A 19,625-nucleotide genomic window follows, 5' to 3' on the forward strand; every position below is an offset into this window, starting at 1 on the left:
AGCCTACAAACCTTCTGTCCACTGAGATCCCTGGCGCCCCTCTTGGCGTCACGCCATGCCTACTAATCTGAAGAGGCGCTGGGAATGCCGCCAACTAGGAGGAGGTTCGCCATGGCCGCAGGGGCTTGTTACTCAACTCCAATGGCGACTGGCTAACTATTTTGTCCACTAAGCGCCAACATTGTGGCACTGATTTGTCTCCTACTAAGTGAAGTCCTTGTCTACTTGCAGAGATATCTTTTGATTTCTTTTCTGATTTTGCGGAAGGTCCACCAGTGAATCTCCATTGTATATCAGCTTTTCCATACAGAATCTGCATTACGGCGATTATTTGGCTGAATATCAGTGGATTTGATGAGGATTTTGGAGCGTAATCCATACCCGAATCCTTACCAGATCCTGAATGTGTGAAGGTATTCTAATTCTACTATTGTCCTTTGGGTTCGTAGACCTCTTCTCCATTGAAAAGGGCCAAATTCTCTTTTCATGTTTGTGGGTTTGTGTTGAATTACAAAAGTAATGATCATTTGACAAATTACAAAAAACGAAAAAATTCTTCTAAGCACGTAATGTTGAAACCTCAAAAGCAAGGCATGGACATAAAGTAAGGAACATATCTTAAGAGCGTATAATAAGCTCTTGGTATGCCAGGTATGATAAGGATGAGGAATGGAATATGTAAGCAAAATTTATGGCTTCCCCTTTGCTCCCTTTTACGTTTATGTTGCGACTTTAGAGAATTTTTAACTTTGTTTCTACCTATTTTAAGCATATAGCGAAGGTTCTCAAGCTATATTGCCCCATGCGGTCCACAGCAACACATGCGAAGCTCCTGCAATACATTTTGTTCCCAAAGTGGTGATGTAGGTGGGCCTAATCTCCTGAAAAATAAGGTCAGGTGGGGCCATAAGCTTTTAAGAACAGCTGATATTATCTAATAGATTTTGTAGACTTGATGAGGCTGATGTACTGCTAATCCATATCACAATGGCTGTGTGATTATTTCTCAAGGTTTAAGCTCAGTCTCTGCTCTGTTCACCTAGCTTGATTGACAGCTCCTCAGTGTCCCTCCGACCTGTTGAGAACTCTCACTACTCCGGACAAGCTGCAGCTGTAAATTAGGCTGGGTGGGCAGAGCCTGAATACATTTGAACTCATTCTTTAGCTGGACTCATAAAATGCTCATGATTATACAACCATTTTGCTTTATGTAGTAAGTACACCAGTCTCATCAGGTCTAGAGATCTATTTCTGGTGACAGATCCGCATGAAAATTCATTGACTGGAGAAGTCTTTAACAGGTTTCAATTTTATGTCCTACCTTACTGTCGTTTACATGATTGCAAAATTTTGAAGAACTACTCAGGCCATTATAGAGGGGCGTGCCTCCAGGAGGGGTGGAAAGGATCCATCTGGTTTCCATTACTTTTGAGGACAAAAATAGTGCAGCTTCCCTGATAATGGTCGGTGGGGACCACCCATCACCCTTTTAATTTGTTGTGTGACTGCTTCGTCATGGCTTCCCTTATAAACTGAAGCTCGGTGTTATTGTGAACCGACCCTTTTAGCCAGATAGGTCCTGCAGATGTATGTGACAAGTATGCTTGGAGTTTGGACAGCGGTTGCTTCAGCTTGGGAGATGGACATCTATGTAAAGCATTGCACTTGTCCTGGCTGAGGCAGGGAAAATTTGCAGTAAGAGTTTAGTTTTCCTGCAGCGCTCCCAAAGGGGAAAGAAAGTATTACACCGTTCTCATTGAAGTGAAAGGTCCCGAGTCCTCCACGGTGAGAGGTGCTGATTGTAGGCCCTCTCTGCTCTATTAGAATAAGATCTTGAATGAAGAGACCTTTAAAATGTTCTAACTAAATGTCAGTTCTTAATGCGACAACCCCATGCGCTCCCTGTTGGTGCAAGATGGTACAACGTGTGAAGAGCACGTGGTTCTTCGCAAAGCTTTGTCTCCATTTGAGCGGACCACCAAACACACCCAAATTCCAATGGGACCATGTTGCTTTCTTGACTAACCTAAACACTAAGCCTTAAGTGAATCTGTCACCCGACTTTTGCTACCCCATCCTAAAGCAGCATGATTCCAGAACAGAAATTCTGATGCCAGTGATGTCACTTACTGGGCTGCTTGCTACAGCTTTGATAAAATCTTAGTTTTTTCTATTTCAAATCTAGCAGTTCACTGAATGCTGAGCTCTGTATAACTCCCCCCCCCCCCCCACACACTACTGATTGGTATGTTTCTGTATACACTGTGCATAGGCAGAAAGCTGCCATTCCATGATGGTGGCTGGGTTATACAGAGCTCATGAATATGGAGGACTATTTATTGGTCCTATAGTGATTTTTAAATCAGTTTTATCAGTGGGATATTATCAAAACTACTGCAAACAGACCAGTAAGTGAAACATTGCTGGTATTGGGGTCTCTGCCCCTACTTTATGCTACTCTCACAATAGGTGAGCAAAACCTGGTGACTGATTCCCTTTAAGTGACCAAGATAGATGTGGTTGGACCGGTAGCAGGAGGCAACTTATAATTATTTCTAGATTAAAGATTACTAGGGTGGCATTAATCAAAATGAGCGTACTCCAACAACCAGACAAAGACTGCGTTAGATGGGAATTCTACCGCTTAGCTGCTCTTACTGCAAAGAACCCTCTGCTATATTGAGAAGTAAACCAGTGGCCTTCATACTGTTTTGAAGATAGAAAAAAATTCCACAGGACGAGCCTTTGTATTATCTTCTGTGATCTATGCAGAGACTAATGGTTACAGTAAATACTTTCTATGTATAGCACTGGTAGAATGTAGTAGTCAAGACTGCCTTCTCGATACTCCACCAGGAACTTGTAGACCACTCATGAGACAATAATGAGGAAGTATCACCTGCATTCCTTAAGATCCGGCAATTCCTCACCTACACTTACATGTATTTCTTGTTTGCTAAGTGTTCGGACACCTGCTCTATGTAGTCATACCACGAATGTCCTGACTCGTGGAACATCTAATTGGCCAAAGTTTTCATGTGTGGTACTTTAGACCGTCAATGTCAAGTGGCTGAAGGACACATTGGTCAAGTATGTGTATCTGTCGTGTTATAGATGTGGTATGGTCCACCACGTAGAGTCCTAACCATGAGATGCTTCCCATTGAGGCTTTACTCTTCATTCGAGTGGTTTACTATGCTGCCATAGAACTTTTTAATGGCGTTTATATAGCCCCTTCAGTGAGGAAGAGAATTTGATCTCTAGCACAATCTCTCTCATGTAGAAATCCTGAAAGTTAATATTGACCCTTTAATGAGCTTTGCCACATCACTTAGGATAAGACACCAAACTAGAAGCCCCATTTGCAGACACGTGTTTCTGGGTGTTTGCTCCTCCTCAGTGCAAAGCAGGAAATCTGATTTGGCTAGATGAGACTTCTGAATGGGTTCTAAGGGGGGCCTTTTTACCTTTTGGAGAGTGCCAAGACAATGTAAGGTGACTTTGCATATTAAAATCAATGGGTTGTCTGTGTAATATAGGACAGAACAAGTCCTATAGAGCGAAACACCCAATATCAGTAGGGATGAGGTCATCCTAGACTCTATAATAGCGGAATGGACTTCTTCTATGGCACATGTAATATCTAGCTTTAAACATGGCTGAGGAGTCGGTAAGCCAAACCGCCTACTCCTCAATTTCCATGACTCCGGCTTCACCAAAATGGGCTTCAACTCCATGACTCCGACTCCACAGCCCTGTCAGTCGGTAAGCCGAACATCCGCCCCTGGACTCCTCAATTTCCATGACTCTGACTTCACCAAAGTGTGCTACGACTCCACAGCCCTGGCTTTAAATAGGCTTTCCGGCCTTATAGTGATGACCTACCGGGATCTGATCTGGCAGGTCTTAAATCTAGTTCTGGTCAGCTGTGGTCAACTTCTAGTCTCTTGGCCAGAAGCTGATGTACAGTTCTCGGCAGCAGATGCTATACGTTAAATAGAGGTGTGCTGTTTACATCCGACCGCTACTGGAGCTGATAACAGATCAGTGGGGGTGTCGGATGGTTAGATTCCAACCGATCTGATATTGATGACTTGAGTTGGTGTGAATTTCTTCGCACATCCCGTTCCATCGGCCACGAAAGAGGTGTAAGACCGCTAGACGAGAGATGGAGTACCTCCTCTTACTCGGTAACGTCGGCAGATCTCCTGTTGACCAGCCGGCCGGGCGTGATGTGACTTGCGTGACACTCCGCAACGATGACGTCGCACCGAGCTGGCTATTCAAAAGAAGTCACTGGATGGTATGCGCCGGTATTCTGTCTCCCATCCATGACTGATGGAATAGGATGTGCAAATTGATTCGTACCAACTCTATTGTTGGCTTATCTTGAGAATAGCTCCTCAGCATCATAAGTCCAGAAAAAAAACCCTTTATTTTGCTCATACACTCTTTCCCTCAACTCCCACATGCGAAATTGAAAATATTTAATCCTTCAACATCTTCTGTCTGGAGAGTCAGGACATCTCCTTTCACATTGGATTGTCAGGCAGTCCCTCTAAATTTGAAGCTTTGCTCAACTTTGATTTGCAAACCTTTCCCCAGAAATAGCGCTACTGCTGTCTATGGCTGTGTCTGGTATTGCAGCTTGGCATCATACTTTTTTTATATATATATATATATATATATATATATATATATATATATATATATATATATATATATATATATATATATATATATTATATATATATTTCGACAACATACTATGGAGGACAGCTATGTGCATTTTTGGACTTGTTCTCATGTACATTTCCTCTTAACTCTTACAGAATGTTATGGATCAATTCAACCCTGGGTTAAGAAACCTTGTTAATTTGGGAAGAAACTATGAAAAGGCAGTGTCTGGTAAGTCTTCTTTATGGCTATCAATGTTTTGTATTTAGATTATAGATGGTGAAGCTGATTTATATAGCAGCTAGCTTACTGTAGCTTGTATTCAATTATCCAACAAGCTGAGTGAGTATATTGATCCTATATTGATGAATAATGAGCGATCATGTATTGCTAGTCATATTACCGATCATTTAATGATGGCCTATCCTATGTTGATGGCCCATTACTGATCCTATGTTGATGGGCAGCACGGTGGCGCAGTGGTTAGCACAGCAGCCTTGCAGCGCTGGAGTCCTGGGTTCTAATCCCACCTTGGACAACATCTGCAAAGAGTTTGTATGTTCTCTCCGTGTTTGCGTGGGTTTCCTCCGGGCACTCCGGTTTCCTCCCACATTCCAAAGACATACTGATAGGGAATTTAGATTGTGAGCCCCATTGGGGACAGTGATGATAATGTGTGCAAAAACTGTAAAGCGCTGCGTAATATGTTAGCGCTATATAAAAAAAAATAAAGAAAGAAATAAAGATGGCCCATTACTGATCCTATGTTGATGGCCCATTACTGATCCTATGTTGATGGCCCATTACTGATCCTATGTTGATGGCCCATTACTGATCCTATGTTGATGGCCGTTTACTGATCCTATGTTGATGGCCCATTACTGATCCTATGTTGATGGCCCATTACTGATCCTATATTGATGGCCCATTACTGATCCTATATTGATGGCCCATTACTGATCCTATATTGATGGCCCATTACTGATCCGGCATTGATGGCCCAATGTTAATCTTATATTGATGGCCCATTACTGATCCTATGTTGTTGGCCCATTACTGATCCTATATTGATGGCCCATTACCAATCCTATATTGATGGCCCATTACTGATCCGGTATTGATGGCCCATTGTTAATCTTGTATTGACGGCCCAATACTGATACTATATTGATGGCCCATTACTGATCCTATATTGATGGCCCAATGCCGATTCTATATTGACGGCCCAATGCCGATCCTACTGTATATTGATTAGTTGTTCCCAAAGATGAGGAAATGAATTTGCAGATCCCTGATCCAGCTTCCACAGCAGTATTCCGTGGCTGCTGGATCAGAGTCCTGAAAACTGCCTTCTAGCTGCTGGATTCTCTAGTATCTCTTCTCATTAGTAGGGCCGGAGGGACTTCATCTTTCAACTTGACGCATGCTTGAAGTTGCACCAGACCTACTAATCAGAAGAGTTGCTGGGGTTATCAGCGGATATGAGGTGGCATGCAAGGCGGCCACTGGATCATGGTCCTATAAATCGATTACAAATCATAAATTAAACATTTATTACTGATCAGGTATTGATTGCCTATTTCTGATCAGATACTGAAGGCCTTCCATTTATTGATGATTAATACATAAGATGGTCTGTTACAGAGCATACATTAAGGCTATGTGCACACGTTGAGGATTTCTTGCAGAAAATTCCTGAGAAAAACCTGAAATTTTCTGCAAAAAATCTGCATGCGTTTTTGACGCGTTTTTTTCCGGACATTTCCCAATGCATTTTATAGTGGGAAATCCGCCAAAAAAACGCAAAATTAATGAACATGCTGCGTTTTTTTACCACGATGCATTTTTTTTGCGGGAAAAACCGCATCATGTGCACAAAAATTGCGGAATTCATTCTAAATGATGGGATGCATATTGTATGCTGTTTTTGTGTGGTTTTATAGCGTTTTTATCGTGAAAAAACAGCGAAAAATCAGCAACGTGTGCACACAGCCTAATGACTTACTACCGACTGTGTATTGATGGCCTAAGCCAGAAGTCCCCAACGTTTCTGACCTTGAGAGCCACATCCAGCCTTGAGAGAGGGTCGTGAGCCACATTCAGCTCCCGCCCCCTCACAATAATGGGAACCAAAGCGTTTCCACAAAAAATCAATCACCCAAAAGCAGTATACAAGGATCCATGAGTTCCTATAATACCCTCATTCAGTGTTCTCCTATAAAGCACTCCCAAGACACTGTCACCTCCAGCTTCAAACATCTCTTCTGATAGGTGGGGTCATCTTGTCTCCAGCGTACCATACTTAATTCATCTCAAAACCCCTAAGACCAGTATATGTGCATCCAGATCTGCTCTTTTGTGCAGGGCTGTTCACAAAATTTACCATTTTCAGATGTGCTCTTCATAACTGTTTGCCAGCTTGATGCAATAGCTCCAGGTGTAGCAGACAGCCACGAGCCACAATTTATGGGACCGTGAGCCGCATGTGGCTCCCGAGCTACAGGTTGGGGACCCCTGGCCTAAGCTAATGTAAGATCCTGGAAAACTACTATACTCCTTATTCGAAGCGGTAAGCTCGTTGTTAGTATTTTTGAAGAATCACAATCAGTTAATCTAGCCCCGGCTTACCTAGAGCCGTAATGATCTGTGACTAAGGCTCTTCCTCTGTGCTTTGCATATCTTTCAGGTATTGCAGTATGATATTGTCTATGTGGAACATCCAATTTTCATATTTTTGCTTATGGATTAGGCCTTAACCCCATCTCTGCTTCACAAGCAGCATAGCAACATTTTAGGAACAGAAAAATATTTCAAGCAAATAAGATAAATGTAAAAACAAAAAACGGAATATTAAGGAGAGCAGCTGGAATAAAGTAAGGGCAAAGACTGGCCTCATTTGCCCTGGCTACAGGTCCTCTTTAAAGGGTTTTTTCTCTCTTAGATATTTATGCCTTAATATCCCGATTGGTGCGAGTCCAAGAGTTGGGATAATGGACGTCCTGTAATTCTTATTTACTAATTCACAGTTCTTTGTAGTCCTTTTTCTCCATTAAATGGGAACTATCGTCATAAAAGTTATACTAATAAAATTAGGTTTTAGTGTTTTAAATTTATTTTAATTCATTTTTGGCTTTTTTTGTGTTTTAATATATAGATATCACAATTTGTATTAACAATAAATAACAGAAGTCTTGCTTCTTGCGCTTTTTCACACTGGCTACTACAGCTTTTTTAGGCTCATACTTCTTGTTTCAGGAAACAATACATGTACTTAGCCATGTCCTATTCCAACCCTATCTTTTGAATTGATGTGTCTAATGTGTGCGCGCAAAGGTCATTGTGAAGGGTGTGAAAGCAGGGACAGATGTGACATCAGGTATTTTGAGTGGTGGATCCTGTGTTATCAGCTGTGTATAGAGGTGTTACCTGTCATTGTAATCCTGCCTCGGATAAGAAAATTCCTGTAAACTCTTCCTGAAATGACAGGATATACCATATACCAATCTAAAAAGCACCTGTAGCTAATTTTGGATATTGCAAGATTAATAAATATCGTGAAATTGAAATAAAAAACACAAAAAGTCATTTAAAAAAAAAAAAAAATATATATATATATATATATATATGTAGCAGAAAAACCTTATTTTAAAAAGGTCACTTTCGGATAAAAGCTTGCGTTGGGACCTGGACTGATTTATCGAGCAGTTATGATGTATTTTAAGGGTAATTCATAAATGCCGAGGACTGGAAATCCCTTTAAAATAAGTTTCCGGTGATCATCAGATCTAGGTGTATGTAGGGTTATTGCTGACACCAATGATCCAAGTAATGTCCCTTTTACAAGGCAGACTGCTATCATAACCGGGCGCCCCTGTTCTTCAACAATGATAAGTGTCCTGATAACCAGGAATATTTGTATATATGCAGTTTACAAGCGTCCATTAAAATAGGATAACGTTTACTTGATAGCCAAATTCATTTTATTTAGACATCTCCACCCAGGACATGCTAATAAGTGTTATAAAAAGAGAAGGTCACTTGGCTCAGACTGTCTCTCTGCCAAATTAAAGGATCGGACGTTGGAATTCCGACAACTGGATCCTTCTCTCCCGACGTCATCTGCCAGGGTAGAGTCTCGATACCCCATACACAGTAGACTGTTGTCCGATCCTGACGTTCTTCCAAATGTATTCTTATGTGTACAGGGGCCCTAAGACCGGCCATTCACCTTGGTGGATACCTAAGAACATTCGTCCGACTACTATCTCTTCCCACCCTTCCACAAACATGTCCACTCTGCTTGGCCGAGCATGCATGTGATCTCCGTAGAAGTGCTACCAGAGACATCTAGCGGCAACTTATCTCACAGAAAGCAAAAGGATCAGCCAGTGAAGATCCTGTTGCCTGATCCTTATCTCCCTTGAGGTCTGCTTCCGAAGCTAAGGAAATCCGGAGGGTCTCATACTCCATAAATTATTGGTCAGACTGATGAATATAGGACAGCCGTATGACGTGGCATGGCTTCTAAAGCTGGCACAAGGCTGGAGGTAGAAAAAAAGAAGATTCCCCTTTAGACCCAAAACTTGTGGTCAAAACGGAAAGAGCTTAATAAAGCCGCTCTGCATAATTGATGGCATCCTGTGCTCTCAGATAGGTAGCGGCATGAAATGTGATGTGCGGTATCAAGTACCGAAAGCGCGCACTGCACATAGATTAAGTGTACAGAGCTTCTCACCAGGACTTTCTAAAATAGCCATCTACAGATCCTTATTGTCTGGGGGCTCTTTAGGAGAATTTTGCTTACCGCCTTTTGTTTAGGTTACGCACTTTATACTAATTGGATGGTTTTAGATTTTTAGTACTATGAATTTAATTGTGATCTTTACTGAAGGTTGCAAAAGTCAAGCTATCTCTTTCTATGTACCAGCGAGATCGCCACAGATTTTCTTTCCAAGATTCAGACAGCCACAGATGCAATATTACTTAAAGGGAACCGGTCACCCCCAAAATCGATGATGAGGTAAGCCCACCGTCATCAGAGGCTTATCTACAACATTCTGTAATGCTGTAGATAAGCCCCCGATGTAACCTGAAAGAGGAGAAAGAGAGGTTAGATTATACTCACCGGAGCGGACCTGAGACACCCATCGGAGCTGGTCCGCCCCTGGGTGAGTATAATCTAATGTCTTTTTCTCCTCTTTCAGGTAACATCGGGGGCTTATCTACAGCATTACAGAATGCTGTAGATAAGCCCCTGAGGACGGTGGGCTTAGCTCACCGTCGATTTTGGGGGTGACAGGTTCCCTTTAACCATGAAAAAAAACATTGATAAAGCTTATACACTATCTGGAGAAAAGTATTGGAGCACCTCCACATTACACCTTCAGGAGGTTTTATGACCTTCCATCCTAAATTCATAGCTATTAACATGGAGTTGGTCCCTTCAGTTTCCACTCTTCTGGGAAGGCTTTGTGGGAGATTTTGGATTGGAGGGGCCTGTGAGAATTTTTGCTTAATAATTTAGAAGAACATTTGTGAGGTCGGACACTGATGGTGGATGAGGATGAGAGGGCCATCAATCTAGGATCAGTAATGGGCCATCAATCTAGGATCAGTAATGGGCCATCAATCTAGGATCAGTAATGGGCCATCAATATAGGATCAGTAATGGGCCATTCTAGTTCATCCCAAAGGTGTTTCGATGGGGTTGAGGGATGGGCTCTTTGCAGTCGGTCATGTTCTTGTGCATTAGTCAGCCATAGGTCACAGAAAAGGACCTTCCTCAAATTGTTCTCATTAAAGTGGAAGCATTAATTTGTCTAAAATGTCTTGTTAAGCCAAATAATAATAATCTTAATAATCTTTATTTTTTATATAGCACTAACATATTCCGCAGCGCTTTACAGTTTGCACACATTATCATCACTGTCCCCGTTGGTGCTCACAATCTAAATTCCCTATCAGTATGTCTTTGGAATGTGGGAGGAAACTGGAGAACCCGGAGGAAACCCACGCAAACACAGAGAGAACATACAAACTCTTTGCAGATGTTGTCCTTGGTGGGGTTTGATCCCAGGACTCCAGCGCTGCAAGGCTGCGGTGCTAACCACTGCGCCACCGTGCTGCCCAAAGCCAAAGCATTGATTTCCTTTCACTGGCACAAAGGAGCTGTGATTAACTGCTGAAAAACAACTCCAAAGCAGTACTTCAACTCTGTATTGTGCCACATGTAATTAAACAGGTAATGTTCTTCTGCGATTTGCCAAACATAGACTCATTCAACAGATGCCAGACAGAGAAGCCTGAATTGTTACTCCACAGAACACATTTCCACTGCTCTGGAGACCATTGGTGGCGGCTTTACACCACTTCATCCAACACTTAGCATTGTGCTTGGTGATGTAAGGCTGCATGCAGCTTCTCAGCCGTGGAAACCCATGCCATGGTGCTCCAAGTGCACAGTTTTTGTACAATTTATAATACCAAAGGAAGTTTGGACTCTGCAGTCATGGAGTCAGCAGAGTGTAGTTGACTTTCATGCCCTTTGCCAGACTGTTATATCTTGCTGGTGAATACTTTCATGCCAAAAACTGTTTAATTGGTGGAGAAAGGTTGAACTTGAAGAACCTAGGTCTTTTTTCAACCTATGTGACCTTTTGCCTTCATCCATTCGTCTAGATACTTGTTCACAGTTGTTGAAGAAACTCTACAGGAGGTTTTTCCAAACATCTTTGAGAACTAACCACAGATCTTTTGTGGATGTCGGCTTTTGCGAATCCTTCTGTCTCCTCGTGTACTTCCAGGCTCTCCATAATGTTGAAATCAGGACTCTGTAAGGCCGTATCACTGCTTCCAGTACTTGTTCTTTACACTGAAGAGACTCCTTAATGACATTTTCTGTATGTTTGGGGTCGTTGTCCTGCTGGAAATTAAATTTGGAGCCAATCAGACGTCTCCCTCATTGTACTACATAAAATAAGTATCTGCCTATATCTCTCAGCATTGAGGACATCATTAATCCTCACCATATCCCCAGCTCCATTTGCTGGAATGCAGCCCCAAATTATCAAGTACCGGTACCCTCCACCATGCTACAGTGTTGCCTGCAGACCCTCATTATTGTAACGCTGTCCAGCCTTCTGTTATAACCAAATATTTCACATTTTAGCTTTGTCCTGATCACCTGCTGCCAGTTTTTATGTTTTTGTGCGTAGTTGAGTCACTTTGCCCTTGTTTCCATGTTGAAGGTCTGGTTTTTTTACAGCAATTTTTTGATGAAGATCACTTCTGGCCAGACTTCTTTGAAGAGTAGTTTTGTTGGCCAACCACTGCGTCTACGGTCCTAGAAACACACCCCAGTTTCTATGTTTTGGTGCCTAGTTGAGTCCAGGGCTGTGGAGTCGGAGTCCATTTTGGTGGAGTTGGAGTTGGTGTCATGGAAATTGAGGAGTCGGAGGTTTGGCTTACCGACTCCATAGCCCTGATTGAGTCACCTGCCCTTGTTTCCATGTCGAAGGTCTGGTTTTTGACCGCAATTTTTTGGTGAATATCACTTTTGGCCAGACGTCTCTGAACAGTAGTTTCATTGGCCAACCACTGCGTCCATGGTCCTAGAAACGCACCCCAGTTTCTATGTTTTGGTGCCTAGTTGAGTCACCTGCCATTGTTTCCATGTCGAGGGTCTGGTGTTTTTACCTCAATTTTTTGGTGAAGTTCATTTCCGGCCAGACTTGCCTAAACCTTAGTTTCTTTGGCCAACCACTGTGTCTATGGTCCTCAACGTTGCTCATTTCCTGGTGTCCTCAATGCTGAGAAATACTTGCAGATGCTTCTCCATCATGCAGTATCATCAGGGAGGGAGACATACAGGATATAAAGCCAATGTCTTTTACGGGAACCCTAAACTGCCACCATGTCTGTATAGCAACCTTTCCCTACGTTCTAAGAAGCCCCTTTATATGGCTTAGCGATGTTCCCTAGGTTTACATATTCTACACTTCTCGGCATGACATCCTTGGTTTTATGTAAATGTCTCATCGGTCTGTGCACCTAGGCAGACCATATTTATTTTTCCACCTGTAATTCTGGATGTCTTCCAAAATTGCAGGTTTGCATTATATGTGCTGAACACAAATGATAGATTTTACATAAAGTATACATATATATGAGGCAAAAGAATGTTTTACGTAGCCTGGATTTATCCCAACGAGTGCACCATAGATCACCTTACTGACCACACGGCTCCAGCTGTTGTGGATTGCCAAAAAAATGATTTGTCCATGGTGACAATCTGATTGTATGGATATCTCATCCATTGGTCTGAAAGTTTTTGGATATATGTAGGTTATCTGAGCTGAATTATACCAGTTCGAATAACTCTACCCCCTTCTTTACCAGCGAAGATGAAGGCTTTATGGAGGAAGCTAGTCCGTTACCCTCTGATTTAGCATTTTGGGCAATGTACTTAGTGGGTGCAATTCCACTTCCTTGTCGAGACCCACGTATACTGACTGTAGATGTAGAAAATGCAATCTATTTGTAAAAATATTGGGTTCTAAGTGTGAATGGGGGAGAAATAGATTTAGGGATTGTGATTGCCTTTCATAAAATGTGGATTTTATTTTTCAGCTTAGGGCTCATCTAAGGTTAATAGAAAAAAAATTGGAGTCCGACTCAACAGGACTGGAATTTCCTTTTGCTTTTATTTTTCAAAAGAAGATATATGGTGCATACAAAAGAAAAATGTACATGGTCGACATGACCCAGTCGACGCATTTCGACTGCACTAGGCAGTCTTACTCATGAAAATTCAGTCCCGTTGAGCCGGACTCCAATTTTTTCTATTATGCTTGATGTGAGGCCGGTGTCTGAGCCCCAGGTGGATGAGCGTAGAGCAACTGGGTGAGCTGGAATCAAGTTTCTATCACAGCTAAGGTTTTTGACACTGACCAATCCAAGTTTTTCCAGTTTTAGAAATTGTTTCTTTGTTGGAATTTTTTTTTTTTTTTTACTGAAACAGTTTTGAAGACTTCTGTAGGATTTTTTTTCAGCTTTTTGTTTATGATTGTCTAACTTGGAACAAATTCCTCAAGGATCCACTGTAGAAAACGGACATTCACTTTTTTTTTTTTTTTTTATTTCTCCCACCAGGCGTTCTTTCAATACGCAATACGTCTTCAGAAAAAAAAACCTCTAAAACCTTCTCAAGTAGGTTTCCTGTAGAAAAAAAATAGGTTGCATTATCTAAGTGTTTTTGAGAATTATTTTGGAGCTGGTCTGATTAAAAAAAAAAAGAAAAAAAAAATATCCTTTTGTAGCCTCATACTATTGATGTTGGGAATTCATCTTATCATTCAGGGTAGCGCATCCTGGAAAATTGGTGCAGCATGAGAAAATTCTTCTAGACAGGACCGGGATGTAGATAAGTCTTACCTTGGCTTTAAATAGGAACATTTTATTTTCCTGGAGGATTTTTTTGTTTTCAGCTTTGAACAAGATATCTTCTCATGTATTGAATTAACTATTGTCATTTTGAAGCCTAAGGCAAGTGATGGACTATAGGAATAATGGCTGCCTGTTGTGCCTATGGTATTAGAAGAGGAAGCATTTCCCTTTCATTATCACAGTGCCTGTATATCGAACTTTGTTTTATTTTATTGCGTTTTATCCGCCTGTTAAATGTTTTACGGCTACAGCGCGGATTGTAATGTCTGCTGTAAGAATCATATGATCAATCCTGGGAAAGTGAATGGACCGCAGGCTGCATCCCTTCTGCGGTCCTAGTGACAGGTAATGTATCTGAGCATATGCATAATGCAGCATCACCAAGCGTGCAGAGGTTTCCTCTCCTGATTTTGCATTGTGTTTCCTTTTGACCTGACATTGAAGGTCATTTTTTACATACAAAGCCCGACATACTTGAAGAAGAGAAAAGTGCAACTTTGCTTCCATCGTCTGTTACTAGACTGGTTTGGGAGACACTGACTTGATGGTAGAACAACTCGAAAACTAAGGCAGGAAAAAGCCGCTTTTTACCCTGGTCCTCAATGTTGAGTCCTCCATGGATCTCCAGAATGGCGGAAGCCGGTAAAACAAAAACTTTTGAGGATGGGCTTCTTTTCTTTAAACATGATCCTCGAAGCCTGGGCCCCATTGTTTAGCCCACCTGTAATTCAGATTCCTCGTGTTTAAGTGGTTTGCACTTCCTTAGGGCTAGACTCGAGATGTTCTGGTTCACGGTGTAGTCCGCTGGGTTGATCTGCAGCTGTCCCCCCTGTCCTATGCTTCATGTGCGTGGCGGCTGTAACTCGTTAGGTACATGACTGCTGAGCGGAGCAATCCTCAGGTTATTGAGATGTCACGTTGTAAAGTCACCATTTAATACATCTAGAGAATGTTAAAAATTTATAGGCGATATCCTAAAAAAATAAAAAATAAATACATTTTTTTATTTCTAGGAATGTCTATGGGCTGTATCTAGTATTGCTGTTAAATCACCATTTCACATGTTGATTATGATGATATTATTGTTATTATTATTATTATTGCACCATTTATTCCATAGCGCTTTACATGTGTTAAATGGTTATTCCCAAAATATTAAGTGATTCCTCATCCATAGGATAGGCCATAATTTACTGGTCGCCAGAGGACCTGTTTTAGAGAATTGGGCTCAACCGATCCCTATCTTGAAAAAAGTGGAGGTGTGCATGCTCAACCTCCACCTTTTCCGGCAGTCCCATAAACCTTGAATGAAGCGGAGTGCTGCTCTCGGCTATTTCCAGCACTCCTATAGACATTTGATGGTGTGGTCGTCAATCGCGTGCTCCTCCACTATGTGTAAAATGTGAATCTGCAGAACTGGGTTCCAGAGCCCCCAATCTCACGATCAGGCCCTGAATGATCAGGAAATAATCCCTGAACCACAGGATAAGGGATAACTTACTATCCGGGTATGACCTTTTAAGTCTGTTGAGACTGTTGAGTCTGTTAAGAATGTTAAGTTTATCAGCATAGCTGTTCGAAACAATAGGTCAAAGGGACTCTGGGGTCTGCAGGGATCCCACCGCTACCGATCATAAGTCTATGGCATATTCTAGTGTTATCCAATAACATCAGAGAGGCATTTTGTTGGGCCTATTTCTAGCCAAAAACGAGAACCCATCAACTATATAAAAGTCGCTGAGCACTAGTCTGTCACCGTTCACACAGACTGAACAAACCATATGGGCCCTGCATAATCGCTAGTATGATCATTCTGTCCCCTTGTGGTATGTCCATCATCAGCAGTGCATTCTCTAACACGGGGCAATGTGCTGCCGACAGTTGTAATTTCATATAAACCCTTGATGTAGGTGTCGGGAACATTCCCCGTTTGTATACTGTAAACTGAGCCTGATCCTAGCCCCGGGCCCTGACTACACAGCAGCCTGTGGCTACCCTCTCCAGGATCGCCGATCCCACCTTGCAGAAAGCCGCGTGCCTATGTGACCAGACAACTGCTTCTTGATTTCGGCTGTATGAGTGTGATCCTTCTGTCGCTGCTTCTGAGGACTCTTATCGGCCCCCTTGAACGTGGCTACACACCTGATACTGACCGGAGCGGCTGCCATTATGGCCAGCTCGTAGCTATGAATCCATACAGGGTTTAATGGAGTTCTGGATTCTTTACTATAAGTAATTTGTACATTGAACGTGGTCAAGGATTGATATTTTGGATCCAGTCTGACTTTGCTTTTTTTTTTTTTTTTTGCAGCAATGGTACAAGCAGGAAAAGCTTATTATGACGGAGTGGCCAAGATAGGAGAAATGTCCCGAGTCTCTCCGGTCTCTAAGGATCTGGGTAAGTCATTTTTGTGAGGACTCTTACCCATTCACATGTAGCGTTTGTGTAAGTCAGAAAGGGACCTGGTGGGTGATCGTACTTGCTGCGTCTCTTCTGCACTCCAATCCGGGAAGAAACCTAACCATACCCATCCGTAGGCTTGCTACGTTTCGCTCCGTAGGCTTGCTAGAGATCGCTGTGCTGTATTGCATAGGCCTATTGAAATAAATGGCCAGTCCACCAGAGTGAGTGCCATGGCTAGCAGTTCTTGCCGCTTTGGCTCTTGGTAAGGGTCCAAGCAAAGTGCAAAGCCGTCAACATATTGATGACCCTAAACTGCTATATAGGGGGCTGGAAAGACATTTCATGACCTATCAATGTTCAGCAGCAGTAAAAAAAGAATACCGAATAAAAAAAACCACTTGTGCAAAATAATTTCCAAGTTTGACATTTCTTTGCCGAAAATAGTGGATGACACAGACGCCATAATAAATTGAGATCGCAAGACGCTTGCCAGCTGGAAAAAAAACAAAAAAAAACGCCCAGCAGACGCTTGTCAAATTACTCACAAATGGCACCTTTTTATTATTGCTGCTATGTCTGAAACGTCTCATTATCGCCCCCCTTCCTTCCTATATAACGGTTTAGGGCAGGGGTGGACAATTAATTTTACCAAGGGGCCACATTAGAGACTATGACTGTTGTGGAGGGCGATCCAATAGGCTGAAATTGATGCTGCAAAATTGAGCATGCTGACAACCCCCTGTATACAGTATGAGCCCATACATAGCCCCCTATATACAGTATGAGAATGCACATTGGCACCTTATATAAAGTATGAGCCCACACAGTCCCCCTATATACAGTATGAGCCCATACATAGCCCCTATATACAGTATGAGCCCACAGTCCCCTATATACAGTTTGAGCCCATACATAGCCCCTATATACAGTATGAGCATGCACAGAGGCACCTTATATAAGGTATGAGCCCACACAGTCCCCCTATATACAGTATGAGCCCATACATAGCACCTATATACAGTATGAGCCCACAGTCCCCCTATATACAGTATGAACCCATACGTAGCCCCTATATACTGTATGAGCATGCAGAGGCCCCTTATATACAGTATGAGCCAAGACAGTCCCCCTATATACAGTATGAGCCCATACATGACCCCTATATACAGTGTGAGCCCATACGTAGCCCCCTATATACAGTATGAGCCCATACATGACCCCTATATACAGTGTGAGCCCATACATGGCCCCCTATATACAGTATGAGCCCATATGTAGCTTCCTATATACAGTATGAGCCCATACGTAGCCCCATATAGTGAGCCCATACGTAGCCCCTATATACAGTATGAGCCCATACGTAGCCCCTATATACAGTATGAGCCCATACGTAGCCCCTATATACAGTATGAGCCCATACGTAGCCCCTATATACAGTATGAGCCCATACGTAGCCCCTATATACAGTATGAGCCCATACGTAGCCCCCATATACAGTGAGCCCATACGTAGCCCCTATATACAGTATGATCCCATACGTAGCCCCTATATACAGTATGAGCCCATACGTAGCCGCTATATACAGTATGAGCCCATACGTAGCCCCCATATAGTGAGCCCATACGTAGCCCCTATATACAGTATGAGCCCATACATAGCCCCTATATACAGTATGAGCCCATACGTAGCCACTATATACAGTATGAGCCCATACGTAGCCCCTATATACAGTATGAGCCCACAGGCCCCCTATATACAGTATGAGCCCATACATGGCCCCCTATATACAGTATGAGCCCACAGGCCCCCTATATACAGTATGAGCCCATACATGGCCCCCTATATACAGTATGAGCCCATACGTAGCCCCCTATATACAGTATGAGCCCATACATAGCCCCCTATATACAGTATGAGCATGCACATAGGATGAGGATGCGGATAGCGGTGAAATTGGGACTCCGGGTGGGGAAGTTTGGCCGCATGGTGCGATTCGTAGACCAGTGTTTTCATCCCTTCGGCCGTGTCAGTCTGCAGGCCCATTGATGGGGCCGGGTGTGACCTGGGGGGCCGCCCTTTGCCCAGATCTGGCTTTGGGTGTTAATAATTGGTGACCAGTTCCCTTCAGTCCCCGGTAGATTTTCTAGCAGTGAATCTGATCATGCGACTATAACTCCTAGGTACTGTTCTGGCTTAAGGTGTGGCTGGGAGCAAACAGAATAGTGCAAACATTAGGAGGCCGTAAATCTGTGTGCTGGGTTGTGTCACTCAGACTTAAAGGGCCGGACATTTATCAGATGGAGGAAAAAAGTAACATCCAAGGTTATAGAGAAGTGGACCCTGTATGATGGGTCAGCTGCTGCGGATTGTATATATGGCCTGGAGCGTCTTCCTATAGGGGTAAGAGAAGCCGAACCTGTAGCCATGAGGTCGCCTGCAACCTTCTGTGCTAAACAGGGTTTTTTTCGTCAGACGACCCCTTGTAAAGGTTTTTTATTACCAGGTTGTTTTCAAACCCATTTGAGAACAGCATGCTGAAGGGGCAGAGACCTGGATTCCAGCAATGTGTCACTTACTGGGCTGCTTGCTGCAGTTTTGATAAAATCACTGTTTTGTCTCCTGCAGATCTACCATTCTTTTTTGTACAACTCCTCCCACACAACTGATTTGCGGCTTTCTGCCTATGCACAGTACAATCAGTAGTGTGGGCGGGGTCATACAGAGCTCGACATCAAAACAGTGAATTTAATCAGCTACAGCAAATAGCCTAGTAAATTAAACATCACTGGAATTGGGGCCTATGCAAGCAACATGCTGGTTTCAGATGGAGGAGCAGAAACCTGGTGACAGATTTAAGTGGACATTGATAGATAATTGACAGATTCTGTGATGTCAGAGAAGAAGGGTGCAGTGTCTGTTATTGGGAAATACGTCATCTACAGAGAAGTCACAATCCGTCCATAGACGGCAAAGGGGAAGAGAAGGGTATAAGATCTGATGGTGATAATAATGCGGAAATGGCTCCATGAATGGTGAGCAGGTGGTGTCCTCGTGATGGACGACTCCGGGCACACCTCACTTGAGCCTAATTATTAGTGGG

At 42.7% G+C, this 19,625-nt stretch overlaps 1 protein-coding gene across 2 annotated transcripts in view; it reads left to right on the top strand.

The window, feature by feature from the left end:
- BAIAP2L1 (BAR/IMD domain containing adaptor protein 2 like 1) overlaps positions 1 to 19,625 on the top strand; it is an 85,068-nt gene that overhangs the window by 25,326 nt on the left and 40,117 nt on the right. For both annotated transcript variants that reach the window (XM_077274911.1, XM_077274912.1), the window contains exons 2-3: positions 4,833 to 4,908; positions 16,433 to 16,519. In XM_077274911.1, the coding sequence (XP_077131026.1) occupies positions 4,833 to 4,908; positions 16,433 to 16,519 (163 nt within the window). The remainder of the gene's footprint in view (positions 1 to 4,832; positions 4,909 to 16,432; positions 16,520 to 19,625) is intronic.

This window comes from Ranitomeya variabilis, chromosome 7, assembly GCF_051348905.1.
Source record: "Ranitomeya variabilis isolate aRanVar5 chromosome 7, aRanVar5.hap1, whole genome shotgun sequence".
In the NCBI taxonomy this organism is placed as follows: Eukaryota; Metazoa; Chordata; class Amphibia; order Anura; family Dendrobatidae; genus Ranitomeya; species Ranitomeya variabilis.